Raw genomic sequence first — 22392 nt, 5'->3', positions numbered from 1 at the left:
GCAACCATCAAAATTTAATACATCAAATTAATTATTAAAATTAATTTGATGTGCTATTTCGCTTCTATGATAATACATTTTTTTAAATTTTGTTGGTGGTCCTCTTAAAATAATATTTGCACTTAGAATATGTGAACTGTCATTCTCAATAAAAACACATGGTCACCTTAAAGTATGAAAACCAGCTGGGCTTTCTTATTCCGTTAATTTTGTTTATTGCAATTCCAATCAGTTGCGTTTATCGGTGGATTTGTGATTGTCTTATTTGCAAAGCAGGGAAATTATTTTCAAATAAATCAAATTTTACGCTGATAACAGAAATTTTCGTTAATATTCTTTTATAGTTATGTAGAACACGTGATAATTAATTAATTTCATGGTAGCAAAATTTTTACCGAATATGGAAATGGAATAACAATTCAATTAAAATGTATTATTGGAAACTTGTATAATTCTAAAATCCATTAAATGTAATTTAATTGATAAAATTACAATAATGTCCATAAATATATAAATTAAATGAAGACAGTGTAAAAAGTAAAACATGCATTTTAAATGCAAGCCAAGGTCAATGGACGCTGCCCCGATGACAAATATTCACATAAAAATATAAATAGTATCAGCAGGAATTCATAATTCACAAGATGAAAAATGCCTTCTCAAAAACAGGAAACACAATTTCTGCTCAAACAAAAAAGCGCAACCCCTGCAAACCCAGCTTCCGTAACTTATATCAATTCATCCAGTAGCGACAGTGAAGACGATGTTGATCAACATGAAAGAGCATACAGAATGAAGGTGAAATTAGAACCGACAAGTAAATTGAAACAAAGCTCGTCCAGAAGACGACGACACCAAATACATCGTGGTGCGCGACGCATTGGGCGTATAGTATTATGGACGCTACTTTTGCCAACATTTCTCTTCATTTTATATCTACCATTGTATTCTGATGTGCATAGCCGTAGTGGTAAGCCATATTGTAGCTACGCTTTATTATAATAAAATTATTGAACATTTTACTTTTTCAGCTCCTCTGCCCGGTTGGAGTTTAAATACATCCCGGCATATGCCAGACTATGTGCTGCCTGATACGAACACAACTATAATCGAACCCCACAACTTATGCCATGAGAAAATTTTTATTTTAATTGTTGTTTGCTCGAGCGTACAGAATTTTGCAACACGGTAAGTTGATTGAGATATACTGGATTATATCAAAGATAAGCGCTTTGCCATATACGTTCATATATGTATATTGTATGTTAACACATGCAAGGGTTGCAGCTTTTTAAATGATGTATTTATCTATTAAAACATAAAATAACAGCTTACTGATATATGTATTTAATATTGTTATCAAATTACATTTGATAAACCGTTTCCGACATTTATTACATTATCAACCCAAAGCAGTATTTATGCCATTACGTTAAGTAATAATTGTTTATAATTATTATAACTAAATGTTTTTTTTTAATATACGAATATTGCTAATGATAGTTATATTTTTAGTCAAATCATACGTGAAACTTGGGGAAATACAACACAGTTCAACTACGACAAGTTCTCCGAGATGCATGCACACCTTAATAAAAATTACCTGAATCCAACGATTGAACGCATAAAATATTACAGCGAATTTTTAAGAATTGATAAAAATGTAATAAATTCAGTTATAATTGTTATTATCTTTATATATAACGAATTTTGTTATTTATAGGACACAATAATGCCTGATACAGTGCCTATAAAAGTTGTTTTTCTTGTGGGCCGCAACGAACCTGATATTATGATTGGCAACGAAACTGTTAATGCGCTAATACATAAAGAGGCCCAACAATACCAAGATATCATACAAGAGGATTTTACAGACACCTATAATAATTTAACTCTTAAATCTGTTATGGCACTGAAATGGATAACTAAACATTGCCTAGGTAAAGTTGCATTCTTCATGAAGAGTGACGATGATACCTTCGTGCACGTACCCAATTTAATACATTTCCTATTGGGCGGCACTATTCCGCTTTATAATAACACTTTAGATATGCATGATTTAAAAAGTTATGAAGTACTTTCAGCTAGAAATCGTTTAAATAAAACAAACAACTATTTAACGGGTCATCTGTTTTGCACAAGCCGCCCGATTGCAAATATAACCAGTAAATGGTATATGCCATACTATATGTACCCAGAGGATAAATATCCACGTTATCTTTCTGGCGCTGGTTATATGATGAGCATGGATGTCGTGCCACGTCTATATGATATGTCACTGAATACATCTTTTATATATTTAGAAGATGTTTATTTGACTGGAATGTGTGCTGAGAAATTGAATATACCACGTGTGCATCAGCCACTCTTTAGTTATAACCGTGCTACAGAATGGTGCAGCTTTAAAGGCAGCATAACACAACATGAGCTAAAGGACGACAGCTTACTTGATGCTTACGCTTTTGTGGCAAATGTAAGTAATCGCTGTAGGCCACCTAATAAATATTTTAAGCTTTTACGTTTGCGCAAAAACTCCAACTGCGTTTAGAGTAAGTTTGAAAACGGCTAGAGTAGTTCATTTTTGCTAAATGAATGCATTTGAATATATGTGACATGCACATCGGGTAAGGTAACCGACTTTACAATTTTATAAGTATTCAAACAAGACGTATTCACACTATTTCCAAATATTTTAGCTATCAAATTATATGGGTTTATTAGATTCTAATTTCGGTTATTTATTTATTTTAGAATGAAAAGAATCACTTGTTTAACCTAAATGTAGTGAGTAAGTAAGGTCTTATCAGAGTTTAAGTGTACTTAACAAATTGCGATAGTAAATTTTTTAAAATGTTTTAGATTAAATATAGATAAAATTTCTAATTACCAAGTAATTATTGATTACCTTAAATATTATTGCACTGAGTCTACACTGACACGACTTCGGTAAGATTTTTTGTTAGCAAGTAAAATTCGAAAATAATATTAAAAAATTCGAAAAAAAATAATACTATTTGTATTCGAACAGAAAAATCTTGTCAAAGGTTACCCAGTGTAAACGCCAAGTAAGATATAGCTTCTAGCAATGAAATTTAAGAATTTTATTTGTTTTTAAGATCAAAAATTATTTCTCAAAAAATATTTATAAAACAGTATAAGCTACTGTAAAAGTAAACACTATATATAAAGTCATAATCATGTATATATTCATTCGGATTGAATTAAAAAAACTTTACATCGGTTTAGTTACATTTTTCACTACACCATAAATAAATATTGCTTTTTTTTCGATTTACGGATTAGTTCCGGTGTGAAGTCCTTGCATTACAGTCAATAATTTAGATAACAAACGACATGATTTTTGAAATATAGTGTAGATGTGTAATTGTTTAACGTGCATTGGTTATATATAACTAATTTTATTTTTGTATTAGATATTCGAAGTTTCGAACATTAATCCACCATGTGTCGAAGACAGTGAGCTGCTCAACAATTTTTGAACCTGATATTGTGTTTGAGTGTTTGTTGTTATATGAATTTTATTTAAATAAAAAAAAAATTAAATAAAACTCACGACTTTGCCCAAATATTCGAATTCGAATATTCTCATCGTAAAACTATAAAGCGCTATTTTATATATATGACAGTTTTACTATTCTTATAACATAGAAAATGATTTCCTAACTGCTTTTATCATATGAGAAGTACTCGGAAATTAGTATGAATACGTCTAAAATATTATTAATAAAATTATAAGAACAAAATTTTTTAAAATAATTTTAAGTTTTCTATTTTTTGTTTTTATCTTTATTTTACACTTAGCACAGGTCTGATTTTTCAAGACTCCCATTTTTTAAGTATAATTGCTTTAAGTAATTTTAAGAATTTTAAATACTGTGATTTGATTTATATGCGTCCTCTTTATGTTATTATGCTATAAACATTATTTTTTTTTTCATTTTCAAAATGTAAATGTCAATACCTTCTATATATGTATATCTGTAATCCATCGGAATCATACTGCATCACAATTAATTATAACTACAAAAATGTAACAAAATTTTTATGTAAAGAATTTTTTATAAAGATTATTACTGAAGTATCACGAAAATATCCTAAATGTAATTTAATAATAATAGATCACTAAAATTTATATTAAAATAAGTATTCATAATATCAGTGCAAATTCATACATTTAATTGCTTATTAATAATGATTCTTAAATGTATTTTAATATTCTAAATTAATATATTTATCTTTTTTATTGTACGAAAAGCTTTAATTCCGGTGCACACGAGCATCCAACAGCGCTACTCGCCTATATTTGTGATGAAAAATGCTTACAAGGGATCGTCGCGTAGACAGTACTGGTTCGTGTTCATTGTGCGATATGATCAAAAGAATCCACAACCAGTTGTTAAAATAATTTCTTCTCTCGTGGCATAGACATATACATCCAAATATTGCTACAAATGAGTAAAGTGTTCCCTTCGATTTTCCTACGTCGATCTTTTTCTTCGTATTATAATATATCGAAGCTTACCGCAAAAGGTCGCATATAGAACAAAGTTTTAAAGGCTTTATATCGAGGTAGTATTCTCTTCCAAACCACGTTTATATAAGAACAAGTTTCCTCTGGCCATAAAATGCCGTCTCCAATGCCATAATAATTAAATCTTCCCTCTATATTGCTGAAGTCGATCCTTCTCTACGTATCATGAATATATAGAATCTTACAACAATAGAAACAACATCAGTTAAATCGATAAAAGATAAGAGTTTTCAGCCCTCCAAATCATATCCGACCAAAATCAGTATTTCGTGATTAATTTTGTATCGAAACAAGGTTTTGAACAGGGCTCTAACTTAAATTTTCTCCCTTGTACAATGTAAAATATTCTAGCCCAATCCAGAGTATAGCCAAGTGCTAAACAGTTACATGTCTTAACTTGTACATCTCCGATTTGTGCTATAATTGCTTATATACCACTCACAATGCCAATTATCGGTTTTTGTTTTTGCCCCAAATGGTTACACAAACTTAAGCTATATTCATATATGATCGATTAAGGTGGAGAGACTCTTTGATCTGTTCTCAGACTAAGTTAAATACTCACACTAATAATAGCTCTTCTTTATTCTCACCCCAGTCTCCCTTATTCTTCTTATTTATATATGTTTTGTAAATTCTCTTAAGTGGATGAAAAGTGATCCTGGTTAGACTTTGGTAAGACTTTTATTCTTTTTCACTAATTCATAAAAAATTTTATTAGTAAAAAAATTCGAAAATAATACGTATTTGCATCCGAACATACAAGTTTTGCCAAAATCTAACCAGTGTAAACACCGAGTGAGACTTAAATCATTACAACAATAGAAACCAGTATATCTCATATCTGCAAATACGGTGGAGTAGCGGTACTGGATATTTTTGAATCCTCGTGTATACCTGAGTAAGATTTCTTATGACTTGTGTTACAATATATATCTATCGCAAACGATGTGAAATAATTTTGTGAACAAACAATAATATATAAACTTAGTCAAGCTCAGGCTAAGAGAATAGAATATAGATAGATATATGATTATTAATTAAGATATATGAATTATTAATTAACTACAAAACTTTTTACAAATACAAATTTTATTCTATTGTTTAATTTTAAAAAAATTGAAAACAAATTTATAATTAAATTTAGTTGCCATTCATTAATAACATTATAATATTAACATAATAATATATTGATTTTAAAAAATGATTTTTTTAAAAAAATATCAGTTTCTTGATATCATTGAAATAACTACAGGCCATAAAATCTTATAATTAGATGTAGTGTAGAATTGAACTGATAAAATATGTATTTTTGTATGTTGATACGTAAATAATTTAATATAATTAATAAAATTTTAATCAATTTATTTAGCATGTATCAAAATTATTTAAAAGTGATTCATTAAAAATATTATCAAAATTGTTTATATATATTTTTTAATAGACACATATAACTAATACTTTTGGTGATTTTATATATAAGAAATAAATTATTTGTATATTTGATTAATTTCGATTATTATATATAAGTATATATAAATAATTATGTGTCTTTGTTTAAATTAATCACAACAACAGCATTACTAATTTTAGTTGTAAAATTTCATTTTAATTAAAAACTAATTTTAAATTATTTTTTTTTCACTAGCATTTAACATATTATAATTTTAAATAATTTAGCACAAGCTATGCAAATGTAATCCTCGCATAAAGTTTTACTGATACATTAAGACTGAAAAGTTTTCGGAAATTCTCATTTAAAATTCGCGCGCTGTATATTTTTCGATATTTTAAGTTTATGTAGTTTGGCAGCACTGTCCTTAATTACTATGCCAAAAATGAGCTCGATCTGTCAGACAGTTCGTTTACGGCAGCTGTTGAAACCAGTTCACCTCAGTAGTGCGTTGCGAAATGTCTTCGACGGTCGTACGACCGTCCTGGAAGGCTTTGTACCACTCATAAACTTGAGTTTTCGATAAAACTGATTCCCCATAAGCCTTTTGTAGCATTCGCAACGATTCTGCACACGAAATTTCGTTCGAAACACAAAATTTGATGCAAACTCTTTGTTCAATATTTTTTTCCATTGTTTTTTTCGCAACGCCCTACTGAGGTGAACTGGTTTCAACAGCTGCCGTAAACGAACTGTCTGACAGATCGCGCTCATTTTTGGCATAGTAATTAAGGACAGTGCTGCCAAACTACATAAACTTAAAATATCGGAAAATATACAGCGCGCGAATTTTAAATGAGAATTTCCGAAAGCTTTTCGGTCACAATGTATATGTAAATGCGTATAACATATACGTTTGAAAACATATATGTTAATATTTATTAAGTTTATAAAAAGATAAATTTGCTTTTAATTTAAAAAAAACTTATGCAAAATATTTTTTTTAACGTTTTATATACTTTACGCTTTTTTATGATTATAGGGTATATATGATAAATGTTACTATTGGTAGATCTATCAAATTAATATATGTCTGGTATTATGTATTATTATATTATGATCATCAATAAAATGAAAATAATAACTTTAACACAGAATTTTTAATTATATATAGAAAAAAAAAATATATATTTTTTATTTATTAGAGTAAGTTTGAAAACGGCCATTTATCAAGATGACTTAAAAATCAGAAAATCTATAAGTATTAGCTGTGCACTATATTCCTCTCTTAATAACTTCAATATTTATATAATGTTTGTGTTATATTATTCTCAGTGTAGTGATTATCTTTGTATAAGATCTTGAGTGATCATAACTGCTGCTCAAACAATCTTTATAAATATAAAAAAAAACGCAAACGTGTAGCCTCTACACGAGCATGTTTTTGACAAGTATTTGTACTTGTTAAACACTTGCTGGGAAGTTGTGATGAAAACTTTCATTGCAACGTTTAAGTGAGTTGCAAAAGGTAACAAAAACGTGATCGTGTAGCAGCTAAGTTGATATCCAGAAAATTTTTCTCACATTAATAGTACTATTCATGACAACCATGACAATTTCAATTTTCTCACAATTATGATAAGATTGGTTTCTTTACACCAGGTTTCATCATCTGGACTTAGGTTAATGTTTAATAAAATCCCAGCCAACTTTATCCCCCCTCCCTCTTGTATATCATCTATCATGTTATCTACTTACAAGTCCCAGTGGACTACAACATAAACATAAGACGCTCAGCTCTTCGAAAGAAGTTTAAAAATATTCTAACATTAAACCAGTATGGAAGCTTCCGGCATAGTATTCTTCTCCTCATCCAGTTTAAGGCGGACAATTTAAAAAAATTTAACTAGATGATTATCTTCTTCCAAGTAGTGAAGACATTTTAACCCATCTTATTGATATTATCTTCTTCCAAGTAGTGCCGACATTTTAACCTATCTAATTGATATTACAACATAGTCTTCAATCATATCATCTGTCAACAACTCCAGCACTGCTGCACTGTGGAGGGAAGCCCTACTTTAGTTGTAAGACCGAACCAGCTGTACAGCCTGAGAGTTACTCAAAGTGTCAATAGCAATTTCTCTCGACTGCAATTCACTACTTTAACAGAAACTTGGTTGTAAATCAACTCATAACACAATAAAGCTTCGTTCCAAAAAAATTTAATAAGTAAACTTGATTTTGTAAGTTTATTCGAAATTGATTCTCTCATTGCCATTGATTCCCTTTCTATCAAAAATTTGGATATGGACCAACGTATCCTACAATAATGTTGATTCGCTGCGTACAAAACTGTTCACGAACTCATTGATTTCTTGGACTAACAGACGCTGTTTTTGTCTGATAGTTGCAGTAGCATGACAACAGTTTGCCAAGATTTTAGAAAATAGCTTTTATTAAATGTTGAATTTAAGTCTCAGTGAACTGAGTAAAATGTAGGAATGTGTTTATATTCATACGTAATTAATTAATTTAATTATTCTACAGCCGTTTAATGATTTCGTTCTAAGAAAACACAGCAAGTGCATTTGTTAATGAACTATTAAAGCAAATTAAAAAAACTCCAAAGTGCGAACACACAAGTCAAGTACGGCTTTGGATCAGTTAGCGATGAATACTAAATTTGAACTTCAAATTTGGCAGGATCGAGTTTAACTCTTGGACTGTAAGTAATTTAAAAAATTATTAACAAATAAGTAAATATAATAAATAATTCCAAGATGACTGATGATGGGTATTTGGGAATACTCGAAACAGCTGTATGGTCAGTCAAAAATTCAAATAATTAAAATAATATAAAAATCAAATTTTGTTGTAGTTCAGCACTTTTCGAAGTCTCTCTAATAAATTATAATAAATAACAATAATTGAGTTAGTAACAATTTTATTTAAGTGAAAAATGCTTTTCTGAGTGTAAACTTTTAAATTTTTATAAATATTATATTCAATATATAAGCAAATAATTTTGAAATTATTTATGAGGTTTTTAGAGAAGTTGGTATTTTAGGAAGTCCAAACTCATCAGTTTCAATTTGATTCTATGAAAAGAATAACAATTCTAGATAAATTCGTTTTATATACATATCAATATTATTCACCTTTCCTGGCACAATGCTATCTGCACCAGGTTCCTTATCTGGTGCAGACGGCGCTTTAACCATATCATCTAAATAGCTAGTGTCATCGTCTAAAGCAATCTCATCACCTAAAGCATCTAATTCGGCTTCAAGCTCATCATCATCAACTTCAGGCATACCGTAAGTGCGTCCCAATGCTTCCTGCACATCGTCAGCTTGTTCTAACATATCAGCCATATCATCATGTATATCCTAAAATAAGCACATATAATAATTTTTATTTTTAAAGTTACAAATAATATTAAAATTATAATTTGAACATACTTCAATTTGATCGATATTGATTTTCTTAAACTCTTTCTGCATAACTTTGTTTGCATCTTTCATTGCAGCCACGGTATTTTGTGTGTCCTTAAGAGATTGTGCTGCATAATTGGCTTGTTCCATATTAAATGATTGATTGTGCAAAGACTCAGCTTGTTGTTCATAACTAAATAATATCTATTGATAATTGAATACAAAAAATATATTTCTCATTTTTCACTTACGCTTTTTTCTGCTTTAATACGCGCATAGCTTTTTGTTTGACTGAATTTTTTGCTGGTCCCTCACGCATCTTTGACATTTGATCGCGATACTTACGTAGCTCAGCTTCAAGTTTTGCAATCTTTTCTTCAATAGATTTAGCTCTCGAATCCACCTATATATGCAAAATAGATGAAATATTTGCTTTCCGATAAAAAAAATTTTTACTTACACCAGCAATGCAGTCATTGAGATTCGGTGGTGGTTCCTTTTGCTTGCCTTTACCAAATAGACGATTCATTTTTATGTATTTTTATATACGTTTTAAGTTTTGATTAAATGAAATTTTTAGTGTCGAAAATTGTAGCTATTTATTTTGTTATTACGTTTTCACGAAAAATAATTTTGGATGACTAATTTCTATTGTTTTGACATATACTGCTTCTATGGCACTCAAACTGTACAATTGTTCTGTTGGTTAAAAGTGGTGCCAAAGCCACTATTGGTTTTATTTTCTATACATTTTGAGTTGCCAACACTTACTAAAAGTGAAATAAGCTTAAATAATTGAAGGCAACGGGAATTCATGCGTCACGCTAATGCATGTTATGTTGGTACATCATAAAAAAATAAAATAATAAATATATAGAATTAGTAAAAAATTGTAATATTTGTGTTGTCTATAGAAATTAACAGGGTACCAGTTCCCAACGGAGCGGAACACCGCGGCCATAGTTAATTCTTTCTGATGAAAACTCAATAGGCGAGATTGACTGAGTCGATTACGCATAAACGCATTTTTGTAGATTAGTACATAGCTTACAGCGAAATTAATAGCAGGCTCATATAAATTAACTTAAGGTATGTGCATGTAAAGCAAACAAATTACATTTTGTATTAAAATTAATAATAAAACTAAAATGAAAAATTAAGATTAATATTAATAATGAACTAAATTCAATATTCAGAATGCAGGAAATTTTGAAATTTCCTTTTATTACAAAATTTAAAATTCAGAATATTTATACCTTAATAGGTATAAACTTGTTGACAACTAATATGTTAAAAATTTTGAATCGCTTTTAAATTATACTTTTTTCACATACTCCGAAAAATTATTGTATTTTTGTTTGTATGTATTTATAAATATTTATAATATTTATTTTCCACAATTGAATCGTATAAAATCATTCGCTTTTGCATTTATGTTTACAATTTGTTTGTTTTAAATTCGGTTTATTTTGAAAATTTATTTTCTTTTGTATTTGTCACAGATTAAATAATATTTCATGTTTCAATTAAATGCTCTTCAATAATACATGAAGTGTACGAGTAAATAGTAAGTGTAATTTCTATACTCTTTTCGTTATATATATATATATGCCAAAAATTAGTTAAAAGTGGCAGTGTAAACGCAGTATAACATTGTTACTAGTAAATTATTTTGTATTAAATAAAAATCTAAAATAATGTCTTTAATTATATTTCTAATAACTCGCCAATAAATTTAAATGAATTTATGAATTTAAATAAAATGTATTCTTTAGTTTGAGTAAAGTGCGTAAAACTATAAAGAAATATATATGAAATTTCTACAAAAAATTTATTGGTATTCATATTATACTTGTGTTACAGTAACATTTAGCGATCTATAATTTCACCCTATATTTATCTTTTTGATATTTTTGTTTCATCTTTTTGACATTAAGTTATAATGTCTAACAATAACTGTAACGGTATATTTACACACAAAATTCGTATAAAAATGTGCTTTGATAATAATAAAACTTAACATACCATAAAATAAAATAACTGCTTCATTTTATTTTCGTTTTTTGTATATTTTGAAAGTATATGTATTTAGTTTTTTTTGTTGCCATTTTTTGTAAATTAAATTTATATGTGTTAAATTTATAAAAACATACAAGTATAAGGTACATGATAAATATATGGTCTAAAATTAATAAATATAATTAATATATGTATCATGTTTTCATTATCAAATGACGTACAAATTATTAAAATTTTGTTTTATTTAATAATTCTCTGAGAATTCCAAAAAAGTGACATTTACGTAAATTGGAAATAGCGTATAATTATAATAATTTTCTGCTTTACTGATTTCATACGACAAAATTTTTTATACTACTATTTTTTTATGTTGCAACCCTATATGGTATTTATAAAAAAATGCAACAACCAAACTGTCATTCTATAACAATCAGTTTGTACGAGCGGTCGATTATTACTTATGCATAAGGCAAGCTTTTAATGCAGCAAAAATGTTAAATATGTAAAATGATAATAAAAGTAAATGAGTGCAATATTATAATAAAGTATTTTACAGTTATTGTGATAAATTAGAGTTGTGTAAAATTAACGAAATATATGTGTTATTGTGTCTGGCACAAGGTCAAAAAATTTTTTCTTATTTGTTTGTAAATAAACTTTCCATTTTATATTAATATAAATAAAAAATAATCTTTAATTAAAACATGCGTTTATTGTAAAGAGATGATTTGTTTAATGTTTGTAAATTGAATATAGTTGAAATGTGATAATTCTTAATCTGCTTAGCAACATTTCTAAACTGCAAAAACAAAAACATAATGAACTCTAAGTAACAAAATTTATTAAAATTAATACAAAATAAAAGCATTTTTTTGCTTAAATTTAAATTAACTATAGTAAGTTAATATAACTTTGACAAAATGGATGCTGCTATGGTCTATGCAAATACGGAGGCCGACTTTATGTCTGACGATGGCATGGAAGAGACTACTTTCATTTCATTAATTACAGAGGAAACCACAACAAAACCACCGAATCATGATCCTTCCGTGTCTATGAATAACTTTTATCCAGCTTTAGTACAGTGTTTCGGCATCATCATATGTGGGTGAGTTAACTGTCTTTTTTATGATTTATTCGAAAAGGGCATACGTAGGCGTATTGACGCAAATAAGATATTTTTAGTTAATTGAATGGTCGTAGAAATTTTGATAAACATGTACAATAATATTGCGCTCTATATATATTTCTATATATGTATGTTATTTAATTTATATATTGTAATTTGTCATGCTTAACTGATATATTTAATGATAATAACTGTAGATAAAATGTAATTCTAGTTTTGAATGAGGCTTGAGTTTTATAAAAAAACTAATGGCAAATTATACGTATATATTTTTTACGCCATTAATGTCAGTTCTCTAAATTTATAGAATAAAATTGATATAATTATTAATCATTTATTGTTATAAACGTACAGTTTTTTTCTGAAATGGAAATAGTGAAAAATTTTAATAAGAAATGAAATAATACATGATAGCACTTTTTGGTTTAGTGTTCCAATGGAACTGTAACGATGTCATTATAGTCCAATTAGCTGAACTTTTCTAAAAAAAATATTGTTAATAATTTTGGTTTTTACTTATAATGTATAAATTAAGATTCCTATTAAGTGAATTTATATATATACATATATTACTGTATATGTATTACTATTTTTATTATATATATATTACTATTTATATATTATATATATTACTAAATATATATTACTATATATATTATATATATATTACCCTATGTACCAAACGAATACTATATTTCAAATTGAAAGAACACAAATACAATTTGAATTAGTTTGGGTAGAATGTTTTTTTTAAGAAGTGTATCATTTTAAATTAAAAGAAAACAAATACATTTAAGTGAATACGGCATTTAGTTGTTTATTTGATGTATAATTTTATATCTTTATTGACAAAAAATAATTACAGTCAGTCGGTCATTATAGAAAGATCTTAAAAACAGTTTTCCGCATTTTATTATTTTAGTCTGCTCTCACTATTAGTATTGTTTACTTAAGTGAAATCATTTTTGACTTGTCCGCATATATTTATTATTAGAAATACTTTAACAAAAAATACTATGCCGTCGATAAATCATAGAAATTAGGAGTCAAACCCAAAGCTTTGTCTCCGGAGACAATATAGTCATTTAACACATGCTTTAATAACTTAATGATGTCCGTAAGAATATAAGAATAAGTTAAAATACATTCTTTTTGTAGCAAAAAAACGTATAAAACATGCTTACCCCTTATCTTATGGAAGAAGAAATCAACACCAATGGTTCTGTTTTTATTGATGGTCACATTCAGATTTTCTTCATTGGCCATGTACCAAGGCCAATTTTATTAGTCCAAAAGAAGTGCATATTTTTAAAGAACATCGATAGCTGATAAATCCTCTTTGGGTTTCAAATAATATACAATTCAAAACCAATACAAAGCATGATTAGCCACTTATAGAAAGAAAGGTCATTGTCTCCTTGACTCTGTTGCGGGCTCTATTGATGTTCACATTCAGATTCTCTTCATTTTTGAATACTTCTGATAACTTTTTGAACAACAAATAGTGAGAATTTTTCAAGAACAAGTGTAGTTAATGAAGCACCTTTGGATTTAAAATAAAATGCAATATTCATTCATTAAATGGAATATAATTTAGAAGGTTTATCAAGTACCTGAAATGGATCAAATTAAAAATCAAGCAAAGGACAAAATCTCAAATCTTTTTAACTAGAAGGTAAACTTTAATTGATAATATAGACATAATACAGTCAAACTTTCATAATTCGAAATACCATTTTGCAAAGAAAAGGTTTAACTTATGGAGACTTCGAGTTAAGGAATTTTTTTGTTATTGTATCTAATTTGCTCTCTAAACTCTGTTGCACTCTAAATATTTAGTTCGAGTTATAGAAAATTCGATGGAAGTTATGGAAGTTTCACTGTATTTTTTTAAAATATAATCTATTATTCTCAATACACTTTAAAATACTAAACAAATTTATTTTAAATATATTAATAATATTATGTGATTTAATATTACGAATCGCTTAATTGTATCAATTATGTTAAAATGCTTAAATTTTTAAATTTTTTTCACACTTCGATAAAAAAATGCATCCAACCAATAATGGTACTTTAAAAAAAAATTGGTTATTTTTAATGGTTTAACCTTCAAAATTAAGTCAATAACCTTGGCTTTAACAAAATTGGCCGAATTACCATAATAGTATTTTGCATTTCAAACAACAACATTTTTAAGATACATTTTGTTATAACGATGGAAGGCGGTAACTGTTTTCTCTTCATTACTCATTTCGACTTAAAATTATAAATCAAATTTAAACAAAATACAAAAGAAAAAGAAATTTGCTGTTTGATTATTTATTTTAATTGTTATTGCTTTAACATTAGCTATTGATAACTTGAGGTTCATATATATTATTCACGACTGCTTTCATCTCAATAAAATTTGTCTCATTATGAACTAATCTTATACTTTATTTATTTGAATTAAGTTGATAAGATAAGAACAGCGGGATTTTAAATAATTTCTATATATTAAGTTTTTTCTTTATTTTAATAATAATATTTAAATGTATTTAAATAGATGTTCAAATGAGTAAACAGTTTGTGTCAAAAAACTTTTCAAGATGCTTACATATTTATTTAGATACTCTAGCGATATAGGCTAAGTGTACTCCATTATTAAAAGTACCAGGGGTAAAGTACAAACTGAACAGTAAAATTTGTTTTACAACAAAGAGTTCTTAAAAAAATACAATTATAATTATATATATACATTAAGTATCAAAATTAAATTAAAGTTTTTATTGACCTTACTCTCGCTGTAGTTGTTAGTGTAACCAGTGGAGTTCTGTATATAAGGACACACGAAGAAAATTACAATACGAATTCATAAGTTAGGATGCGATTGAGTGAAAATACAATACGAAGAAGTTTGAGATAAGAGAGATTGGAAAGCGTAGGTAGGTCTTGATTGTAACTAGCCAGGGCCGAGGTGAAGGAACTTGACCATTTAATCGGTCCAAGACATTGTTATTGATTTGAAATCACTTATATCTTTTTACTTTTTCAGGAAAAGATTTAGCCTATAACACAATCAAATTTTCATTTTGTTATATAAATATTAAATAAATTGTTATTACGACCAATATTCATTTAGTTTTTATATTTGTTACTGGGCTTAGGTGGTTTATTTAACACATAAATTTATAAAAATGTTTTTAAATAAAATAAAAAATTACAGTTTTTAAGCTATGTTAAATATTTAGGTATATTTTAATTTTTATACCAAATTATTTATATTACAAATATTTCGGTCTACTTCATACACCATCTTCAGTATATAATGATAATAAACAAAGAAAAAAATTACATATTTAAATACATGTAAATAAACATATAAACATATATCCAAAACAAAAAATAAAAATTAACAAACATTGTTGTCTCTTTCAATGTTTGACATTTTTAACATTTAAATTTATTTAGTCAAAAGCAAACACATAAATTTAAAAAACAATAACATTTAATCGCTCAACCTCAAAAATAGAAAGTTATTATATACTTAAATAATTAGGCCAGCATTACTGTACGGATGTGTAACATACAACAAAACCTCAAAAACTGCCATAAAGCAATTACAGATAGCACAAAATCTGGCTTTAAGAAGACTAATTAAGAATCCTTGGTATATAAGAACAACAGACACGAATAGAGAACTAAGAAACGACTCAGTGAAAAAATATTTCAAGGACAGAGCCCTAAAATTATTCACAAAAGTTGATAGATATGCTGATCTACGGTCCGTCATCAGTTAGAAGATAAATAAATGATATTGATTCTAGTATAGTTAAAGTTTAGTGTGTGGCAGAGATAAGCCCCCCAGTCACAAAAGAGTAAAAGTGCGGAATAGCACTAACTCAAGTCACAACAACAACAATAACACTTGAAATTAAAATCAAAAAGAGAAAATTTTTGAATGAACAAACAATGGAGGATATATTTTATTATATAGGATCATTTATTAATCAGTCTCTGGTTGATCAGAGACCTGCAAATTTGTGCAAGACCGTCTTGTCTTTTTTGTAGCTTAATCTCTGATAATCCGGAACTTCAATGATGTGTAACATTTCTAGCATTAGTCAACGTCTATAATTTGGATCTTTGTTGATGATCTTCAAAATTTGGAGTATGGTTCATAAGAGACCAATGGGTTGTTAATGCTGTCTTTTAGTCATTGGGAATTGATCTGCTTTTTATGTCGTGTTTGTAACCAGCGATTCTCGTCCTAAGTTTGTTTTTTGTTGTACCAACATATACCCACTGGCATATGTTAGACAGTCCTACAAGCCTAGACATAGACACAACAGATGTTCCGGTTTCTTTTCTTAGAGTGCCAGTAGATATGTGCTAATCACATGAGCATCGTTAGATTAAATTGTTTATATATTTTACATTGCAACTGCATTTTGTAATTTTCTAAGAAAATATCATTCTTGCTAAGTAATTCTTAAAAACCATATACATCCATAAATAAATTCTAAGTAAGCAATTAAGTTCATTAAACTTTAATCAATTTTTTTATTACTTTCTTGCATGTTGTCTTTAAAAACATTATGCAGTTTTGTTTATTTATACTTTAAAAATGATATTTTCATTACTTAGTTAAATATAATTACAATATATTTAATTAATATGAATAGTAAATTAATTGCATTTTTTATTTTAAATATTTTATAATATTTTAAATAAAACTAGTAAAAAGTACTGTTTTATATAAATATTAATTTCCTGATTTTATTTGTCAAATTTATCGCTAACAATTTTATGGTTGCTTAAATATTTATAGTAATTAAAGTTATATGAGCTTACGTTTTATATAAAGTTATAAATCTTTTTAATTACTTGTGAACATTAACATTTTAATAAAACAATTTTCATTTAATTGACTAGAATTGTTTAAAAATGTGCATGAGAAATAACAAAATATATGAAAACTCATTAATTTAATTGAGTTCAAATTGAAAATAATTGATAGCATTAAAATGAATTAATTAGTATTTTAATACGCTTTTAATCAAAATAATAAGAACAAATTATTTTATATCTATATGATATAATATAATATTACTATACATATTTATATATATGACATAATATTTAATTTAATTTAATAACATAGTTAGTTAGTTGTGGTGGAGGGAGGACGAATCCTCCTCAAATAGCTAAGGATGAAAGCCGTTTTGAGTCCACAAAAACCTCGTAATAGTGGGTAGTAGATAGAGGGTCAAACTAGAACCAACTAGAGGCATTAACAAAGGCAAGAATCTGGCTAATGCTTATGCTGGAGATGTCGCTAAGTGAGTTGAAGAAAGGGGCCCTTAGAAACTTAAACCTAGTTCTGGCCAGACCTGGACAAAAACATATCAGGTGTTCTGGTGTCATTTCTTCAAGTATTGGTAGACACGCACTACATGAGGTACCACAGGAAAGGCCAAGTCGGGCTCCATGCCGTCCTATGGACCAGTGACCCGTAAAGATAGATACTAGCTTGGAAACCTCAGATTTGTTTCTACAGATTAAGTCAGAGGTTCTATATTTGGAATAAATGGGCCAAGTAGCCCTTGACCTGGCTGCTGAGACAGTAAGGGTCCACTCACTATTTGCCTGTCGCAAAAAATGGTCACAAATCAGCCTACGCCCGTAGCTGACAGGGGCAGGGATCGAAATAGGGGTATCCGTGGAAGAGGCGCCTAGCTTAGCAAGCTCGTCGGCGCGCTCATTTCCCACAATATTAGAATGCCCGGGAACCCACACTAGAGTAACCTTGGACATCTCACTTAGTTCACTAATAATTTCCTTACATTCTTCTACTAATCTCGATGACAGACAGACTGCTGATAAAGCTTTAATAGCTGCCTGACTGTTAGTTAGAATGCAGACCTCTTTTCTGTGAAGGCGCATATTTATTTAATATAATAACATATTATAATATAATTTAATAATATATGTTATAGTATTTAATAATAGTTCTTAAGTTTTTAAATCCTCAAAAATATTCTTTGTCATAATGTGTACTATAACCTTTTTATTATTTAAATATAAAATTTTATATCACGTAAAAATAGATTTAGAATGTCTTATCAAGTGTATGCAGTTAAGAAATTATTTATCTAAAGATAAAAAAATTCTAATATGAATATTTTGCTGCTGCTGCTATAGCTTTTGACATTTACCTTAGTATTGAATAAATACAACAACTCATCACGTTTCAAAAAAAAAATTTTTAATAAATTATTAAATTTTCTGCGCTTTAGTATGTAGAATAAAGGGCGCTACTCCAATTTCTTGGACGTGCCGATTTGACAGTAGTTTTTAAAAGAGTCAACTATTATCACAAGTCCAAGCCACATGTCGATAAAGCTTACTTTTCGAGTTAGACAGGTTTAAAGTTATAGACTCTCAATAAAGGAAATAGACTCTCAATATTCAAATGTGATACACTCTTTTTTACCAGCTTCATAGCTACGCGCATATTTAAGTACAGTAATCCCCACTATAACGCGGTAGATTGGTTCTGCGTTATAGGAAAACGCGTTATAGGGGTATTCCCGTATACCCCGTATACACAAAGGTATACCACGTGCAAAGATACGCGAAGCTAATTATGAACTGTACAAACCCTGCGTTATATGGGGCAATCCCCGTAGTGTACGGGAGGTTGAAATCGCGTAATATGAAAACGCTTTATAAAAGTACCGCGTTATAATGGGGGATTACTGTACATACAAAATAATTTAAACAATAATGCAATAATACATTTTTTAATTATTTTATAAATTATTTAATAAAGATTAATTATTATATTAATTTTTAGTAAATTAATTATATATTTCGATAATTATTATTAATTAAGTGTTAATATTTAAGCTATGTATGTTAATTACATCTTAATATTTCTACGTCAATATTTCTATATAACTGTTTGTGACATGTAATTTAAGTTGAAAATTAAACATTTTTAATGTTTGTTAACATTTTTATTATTATTTTAGACAAAGCATAGTTTATATAATTTAAAATAATATATTGTATAATTCATTGAAATTAAAAATTAATTCTGATATTCAAGTTCTTATGAACTAATTAATATTAAAATTGCAAACGATTTTCTTAATTAACGATAATTGATTTGTTTAATTTACACAACTGAGAAGAATAAATAAATGTATAAATAATATCGATTAATTACGGCTCGAGAATTGGGCCCAGTGTGAATCATAGTATATACATGTACCTGTAATGTAAATATTTTAAATATTTATAATTATTACTATAATTATTATTATTAAAAGAAGTATAATAATTATTATTATTATTATTATTATTATTATTATTATTATTATAATTATTGTTATTATAATAATTATAATTATTATTATTATTTGAATTTTACATTTCAGAGGGTGTTATTGCTGGGATTCACATAATTCCGGATGACAAGCATCAAGAAATTTATGCTCTGTTGAAGTGTAGTCCATGTTTTACACCTATTAAATTGTGTTGCTCCTTCTAAAGAATGTTGATCGTTTCCTTCACCATTGCACATGTATGCAACAAGACGTATTTCTGCATAATATTTATTAGAAGTTTAGAGAGTTCAAGTACTGAAGATGAGTATTTGTTATTACTCAAAACAGCTATATGGTCATCCAAAAATTCAATTAATTAAAAAACAAAAAATTGATTGTTGTAATTTGACAATAATGATCTTTTTAAAGTAACTTTCGAAAACTTGTCATATACGATAAATAAAATAATATTAGGGATCTGTGCTAGGGTCCTCCATTTGTAAGCTTTCACACTTGTATGCTTGAATTTTTCTAGGCCAGAACATATGTAAATTTTTTTTCCAATTTCTCTTGCAATGTTTGTATTTTTCGTCGGTGATACCAAATACGTTCTTACAATTTATTTTTGGTCTATCCTAGTAAGTTGTTAGTTTGGTTTTTTGGCAAGTCATCCTGTGTTTTGTAACTCTTAGAAACTCTTAACTCTATGCATTTTTTAATGCGATTAATTTTTGTTTCTCTGTTGAGAATACTACTAATTTTAGTTTAGCTAGTTCAGCAGCAATTTTTTTATTTGAATTACTCGGAGCCCTGGAACCTATATCAAGTATATTGTACTCAGTTATATAGTTCACAGTTAAATTTTGTACTGTTTCAATAGCTTCGAATGGTACTGTAGTTGGAACTGTGGCCGAGAGTATAGCAATCATGTATTGTCCAAAAAAATTGTAATTCGTTGATTTTGTAGCCTTTTTTTCTAAAATCAGTCTATACAGAAATTAGGCTCCAAATATAGCAGTGAAAGTTAAATCTGCATCGGTTACTACATGTTTTCCTAACGATGTATTCCAAAACTGCGAACCGAAATAATATTATGTGATCCATAAAATATTCAATGCGTTTTGCATGGACTGGTATCAATATCCTTCCCAAAGAACGTTATCATTAAAAGCGTAAATACAAAATATTACGGACCGATGATATTAACGAGTCGGGAGTCGGGTCGGGAGTTGACAAACTCTGCTATGAAATACATGCCTTAAGGTAATCTTTAGTGCATTAGTCAGTTTTATTCTTAAATCACATTTTAAATGGTATTTAAAAAATAATAAAAATTGAGTGTTGTTGCTATTGTATTATAATTAGGATTTTAAAAATAAAAATATAGCAACGCCGTAAATTAATTGATTAATAAATTGAATTAATTCATGTGTTATTATTACAATTTCGCATGGATGTTTGGTATTTAACACAATTATTGCTATAATTATTAATAAGTATATATAATTAATTACTAATAAGTACATATAATTAATAATATTTTCGATGTTATTGTTATTGTTACTTTGTATATAAATTATATGCATATTTTTAATTTTAACACTTCAACACTGTTTTCATTTTCCTCCTCATTGATTTTAATTTATAGTGTTTTCGCAATATTACATAAAAAATGTTTATTGTTCTTATAAAAACTATTTATTCACATACAAATACATATAATATATAATTAGATTTGATAACACAATTTAATCATTACAAATTATATAAGAACTATCAAATTTTATAATTCCAAACGACTGCATCTATTTTTTGCTTATCATCAAATGCTCGTGACATCAATTTGAATAAACTGCTTTTTGCTTCCGAAATGTGATATATTTCTAATTGTATTTGCACTGGAATCTATTTTCTAGAATCAACACTGACTTTTGGACTATTACAATTTCAACTAACAAACTGTCAATCGTATTGTTGTTTATCCAAGCTTCAAATAAATAAATTACACTTTTTATCTACAAGTTTTTTTTAATTCGAATAAATTACAACTTCGTAAGATCACACACATATATTACATACACGATAGAACACTGATCACTTTTAGATCCAATAATTATTGCATCTTTCTCAAAATTATAATTACTTTTCTATCTAAGCACGATATTTTCAAATTTATACATCTAATGTAATATTTTATTATTACATTATTTTATGTAATACGAGTATGAGAAATAATAAAATTATTTAATATTTAAGTATTAGTTATAATTAGAATATCACAATTATTTATTCGAAATTAAGTTTATTTACACAATTTGTTGTTGTTTTCGCATCTTATAATCGGTATTTGATTGCTCCAAAATATTGATACTGCCAAATATACCTACATCATCAGAGGTTTTTGGAAATATTTATTCCTTTATTTGTCTGTAGAACATTTTTGGACAGTAAGTGTCAAAAATTGTACCCTGCTAGATTTAAATTGAAGATATGTATATAATACACAGAACCAACATGCACTTATTTTGAGTTCTTTAAATTTGACA

General features: G+C 27.8%; 3 protein-coding genes across 4 annotated transcripts; 2 read left to right on the top strand and 1 right to left on the bottom strand.

The window, feature by feature from the left end:
* Nucleotides 1–177: 177 nt before the first annotated feature.
* On the top strand, nucleotides 178–3745 carry LOC119683342 (beta-1,3-galactosyltransferase 1-like). Of its 2 annotated transcripts, XM_038097008.1 has the most exons (5): nucleotides 178–970; nucleotides 1032–1188; nucleotides 1516–1663; nucleotides 1724–2473; nucleotides 3435–3745. In XM_038097008.1, exons 1-5 carry the CDS (start codon nucleotides 652–654, stop codon nucleotides 3498–3500), a joined length of 1440 nt encoding a protein of 479 aa, XP_037952936.1. In that variant the 5' UTR covers nucleotides 178–651; the 3' UTR covers nucleotides 3501–3745. The 2 variants fall into 2 exon arrangements, with proteins under 2 accessions (XP_037952936.1, XP_037952929.1); XM_038097001.1 differs by lacking the exon at nucleotides 3435–3745 and having other exon boundaries at nucleotides 179–970; nucleotides 1724–3426.
* A 5175-nt stretch (nucleotides 3746–8920) lies between these two features.
* LOC119683369 (charged multivesicular body protein 5) lies at nucleotides 8921–9911 on the bottom strand. The gene is made up of 5 exons (XM_038097032.1): nucleotides 9843–9911; nucleotides 9634–9785; nucleotides 9410–9575; nucleotides 9107–9337; nucleotides 8921–9046 (listed from the first exon to the last, which is right to left on the bottom strand). Exons 1-5 carry the CDS (start codon nucleotides 9909–9911, stop codon nucleotides 8984–8986), a joined length of 681 nt encoding a protein of 226 aa, XP_037952960.1. The 3' UTR covers nucleotides 8921–8983.
* A 2195-nt stretch (nucleotides 9912–12106) lies between these two features.
* Nucleotides 12107–14202, top strand: LOC119683379. The gene is made up of 2 exons (XM_038097043.1): nucleotides 12107–12509; nucleotides 13689–14202. Exons 1-2 carry the CDS (start codon nucleotides 12322–12324, stop codon nucleotides 13816–13818), a joined length of 318 nt encoding a protein of 105 aa, XP_037952971.1. The 5' UTR covers nucleotides 12107–12321; the 3' UTR covers nucleotides 13819–14202.
* Nucleotides 14203–22392: the final 8190 nt, after the last annotated feature.

The sequence above is a fragment of the Teleopsis dalmanni genome, chromosome 1 (genome assembly GCF_002237135.1).
Source record: "Teleopsis dalmanni isolate 2A chromosome 1, ASM223713v2, whole genome shotgun sequence".
NCBI lineage: Eukaryota > Metazoa > Arthropoda > Insecta > Diptera > Diopsidae > Teleopsis > Teleopsis dalmanni.
This window is presented reverse-complemented; position numbering and strand designations above follow the sequence as displayed.

What these genes read in the sequence shown, in the direction of transcription:
- LOC119683379 (XM_038097043.1), top strand. Translation starts at nt 12,322, where the DNA reads ATGGATGCTGCTATGGTCTATGCAAATACGGAGGCCGACTTTATGTCT. An exon ending in TTCGGCATCATCATATGTGG is followed by an intron (nt 12,510 to 13,688) that starts GTGAGTTAACTG and finishes TTCTTTTTGTAG; the next exon opens with CAAAAAAACGTATAAAACAT.
- LOC119683369 (XM_038097032.1), bottom strand. Translation starts at nt 9,911, where the DNA reads ATGAATCGTCTATTTGGTAAAGGCAAGCAAAAGGAACCACCACCGAAT. An exon ending in TCAATATCGATCAAATTGAA is followed by an intron (nt 9,338 to 9,409) that starts GTATGTTCAAAT and finishes TGCTTATTTTAG; the next exon opens with GATATACATGATGATATGGC. An exon ending in ATAGCATTGTGCCAGGAAAG is followed by an intron (nt 9,047 to 9,106) that starts GTGAATAATATT and finishes TTCTTTTCATAG; the next exon opens with AATCAAATTGAAACTGATGA.
- LOC119683342 (XM_038097001.1), top strand. Translation starts at nt 652, where the DNA reads ATGCCTTCTCAAAAACAGGAAACACAATTTCTGCTCAAACAAAAAAGC. An exon ending in TGATGTGCATAGCCGTAGTG is followed by an intron (nt 971 to 1,031) that starts GTAAGCCATATT and finishes TTACTTTTTCAG; the next exon opens with CTCCTCTGCCCGGTTGGAGT. An exon ending in TTTTAAGAATTGATAAAAAT is followed by an intron (nt 1,664 to 1,723) that starts GTAATAAATTCA and finishes TGTTATTTATAG; the next exon opens with GACACAATAATGCCTGATAC.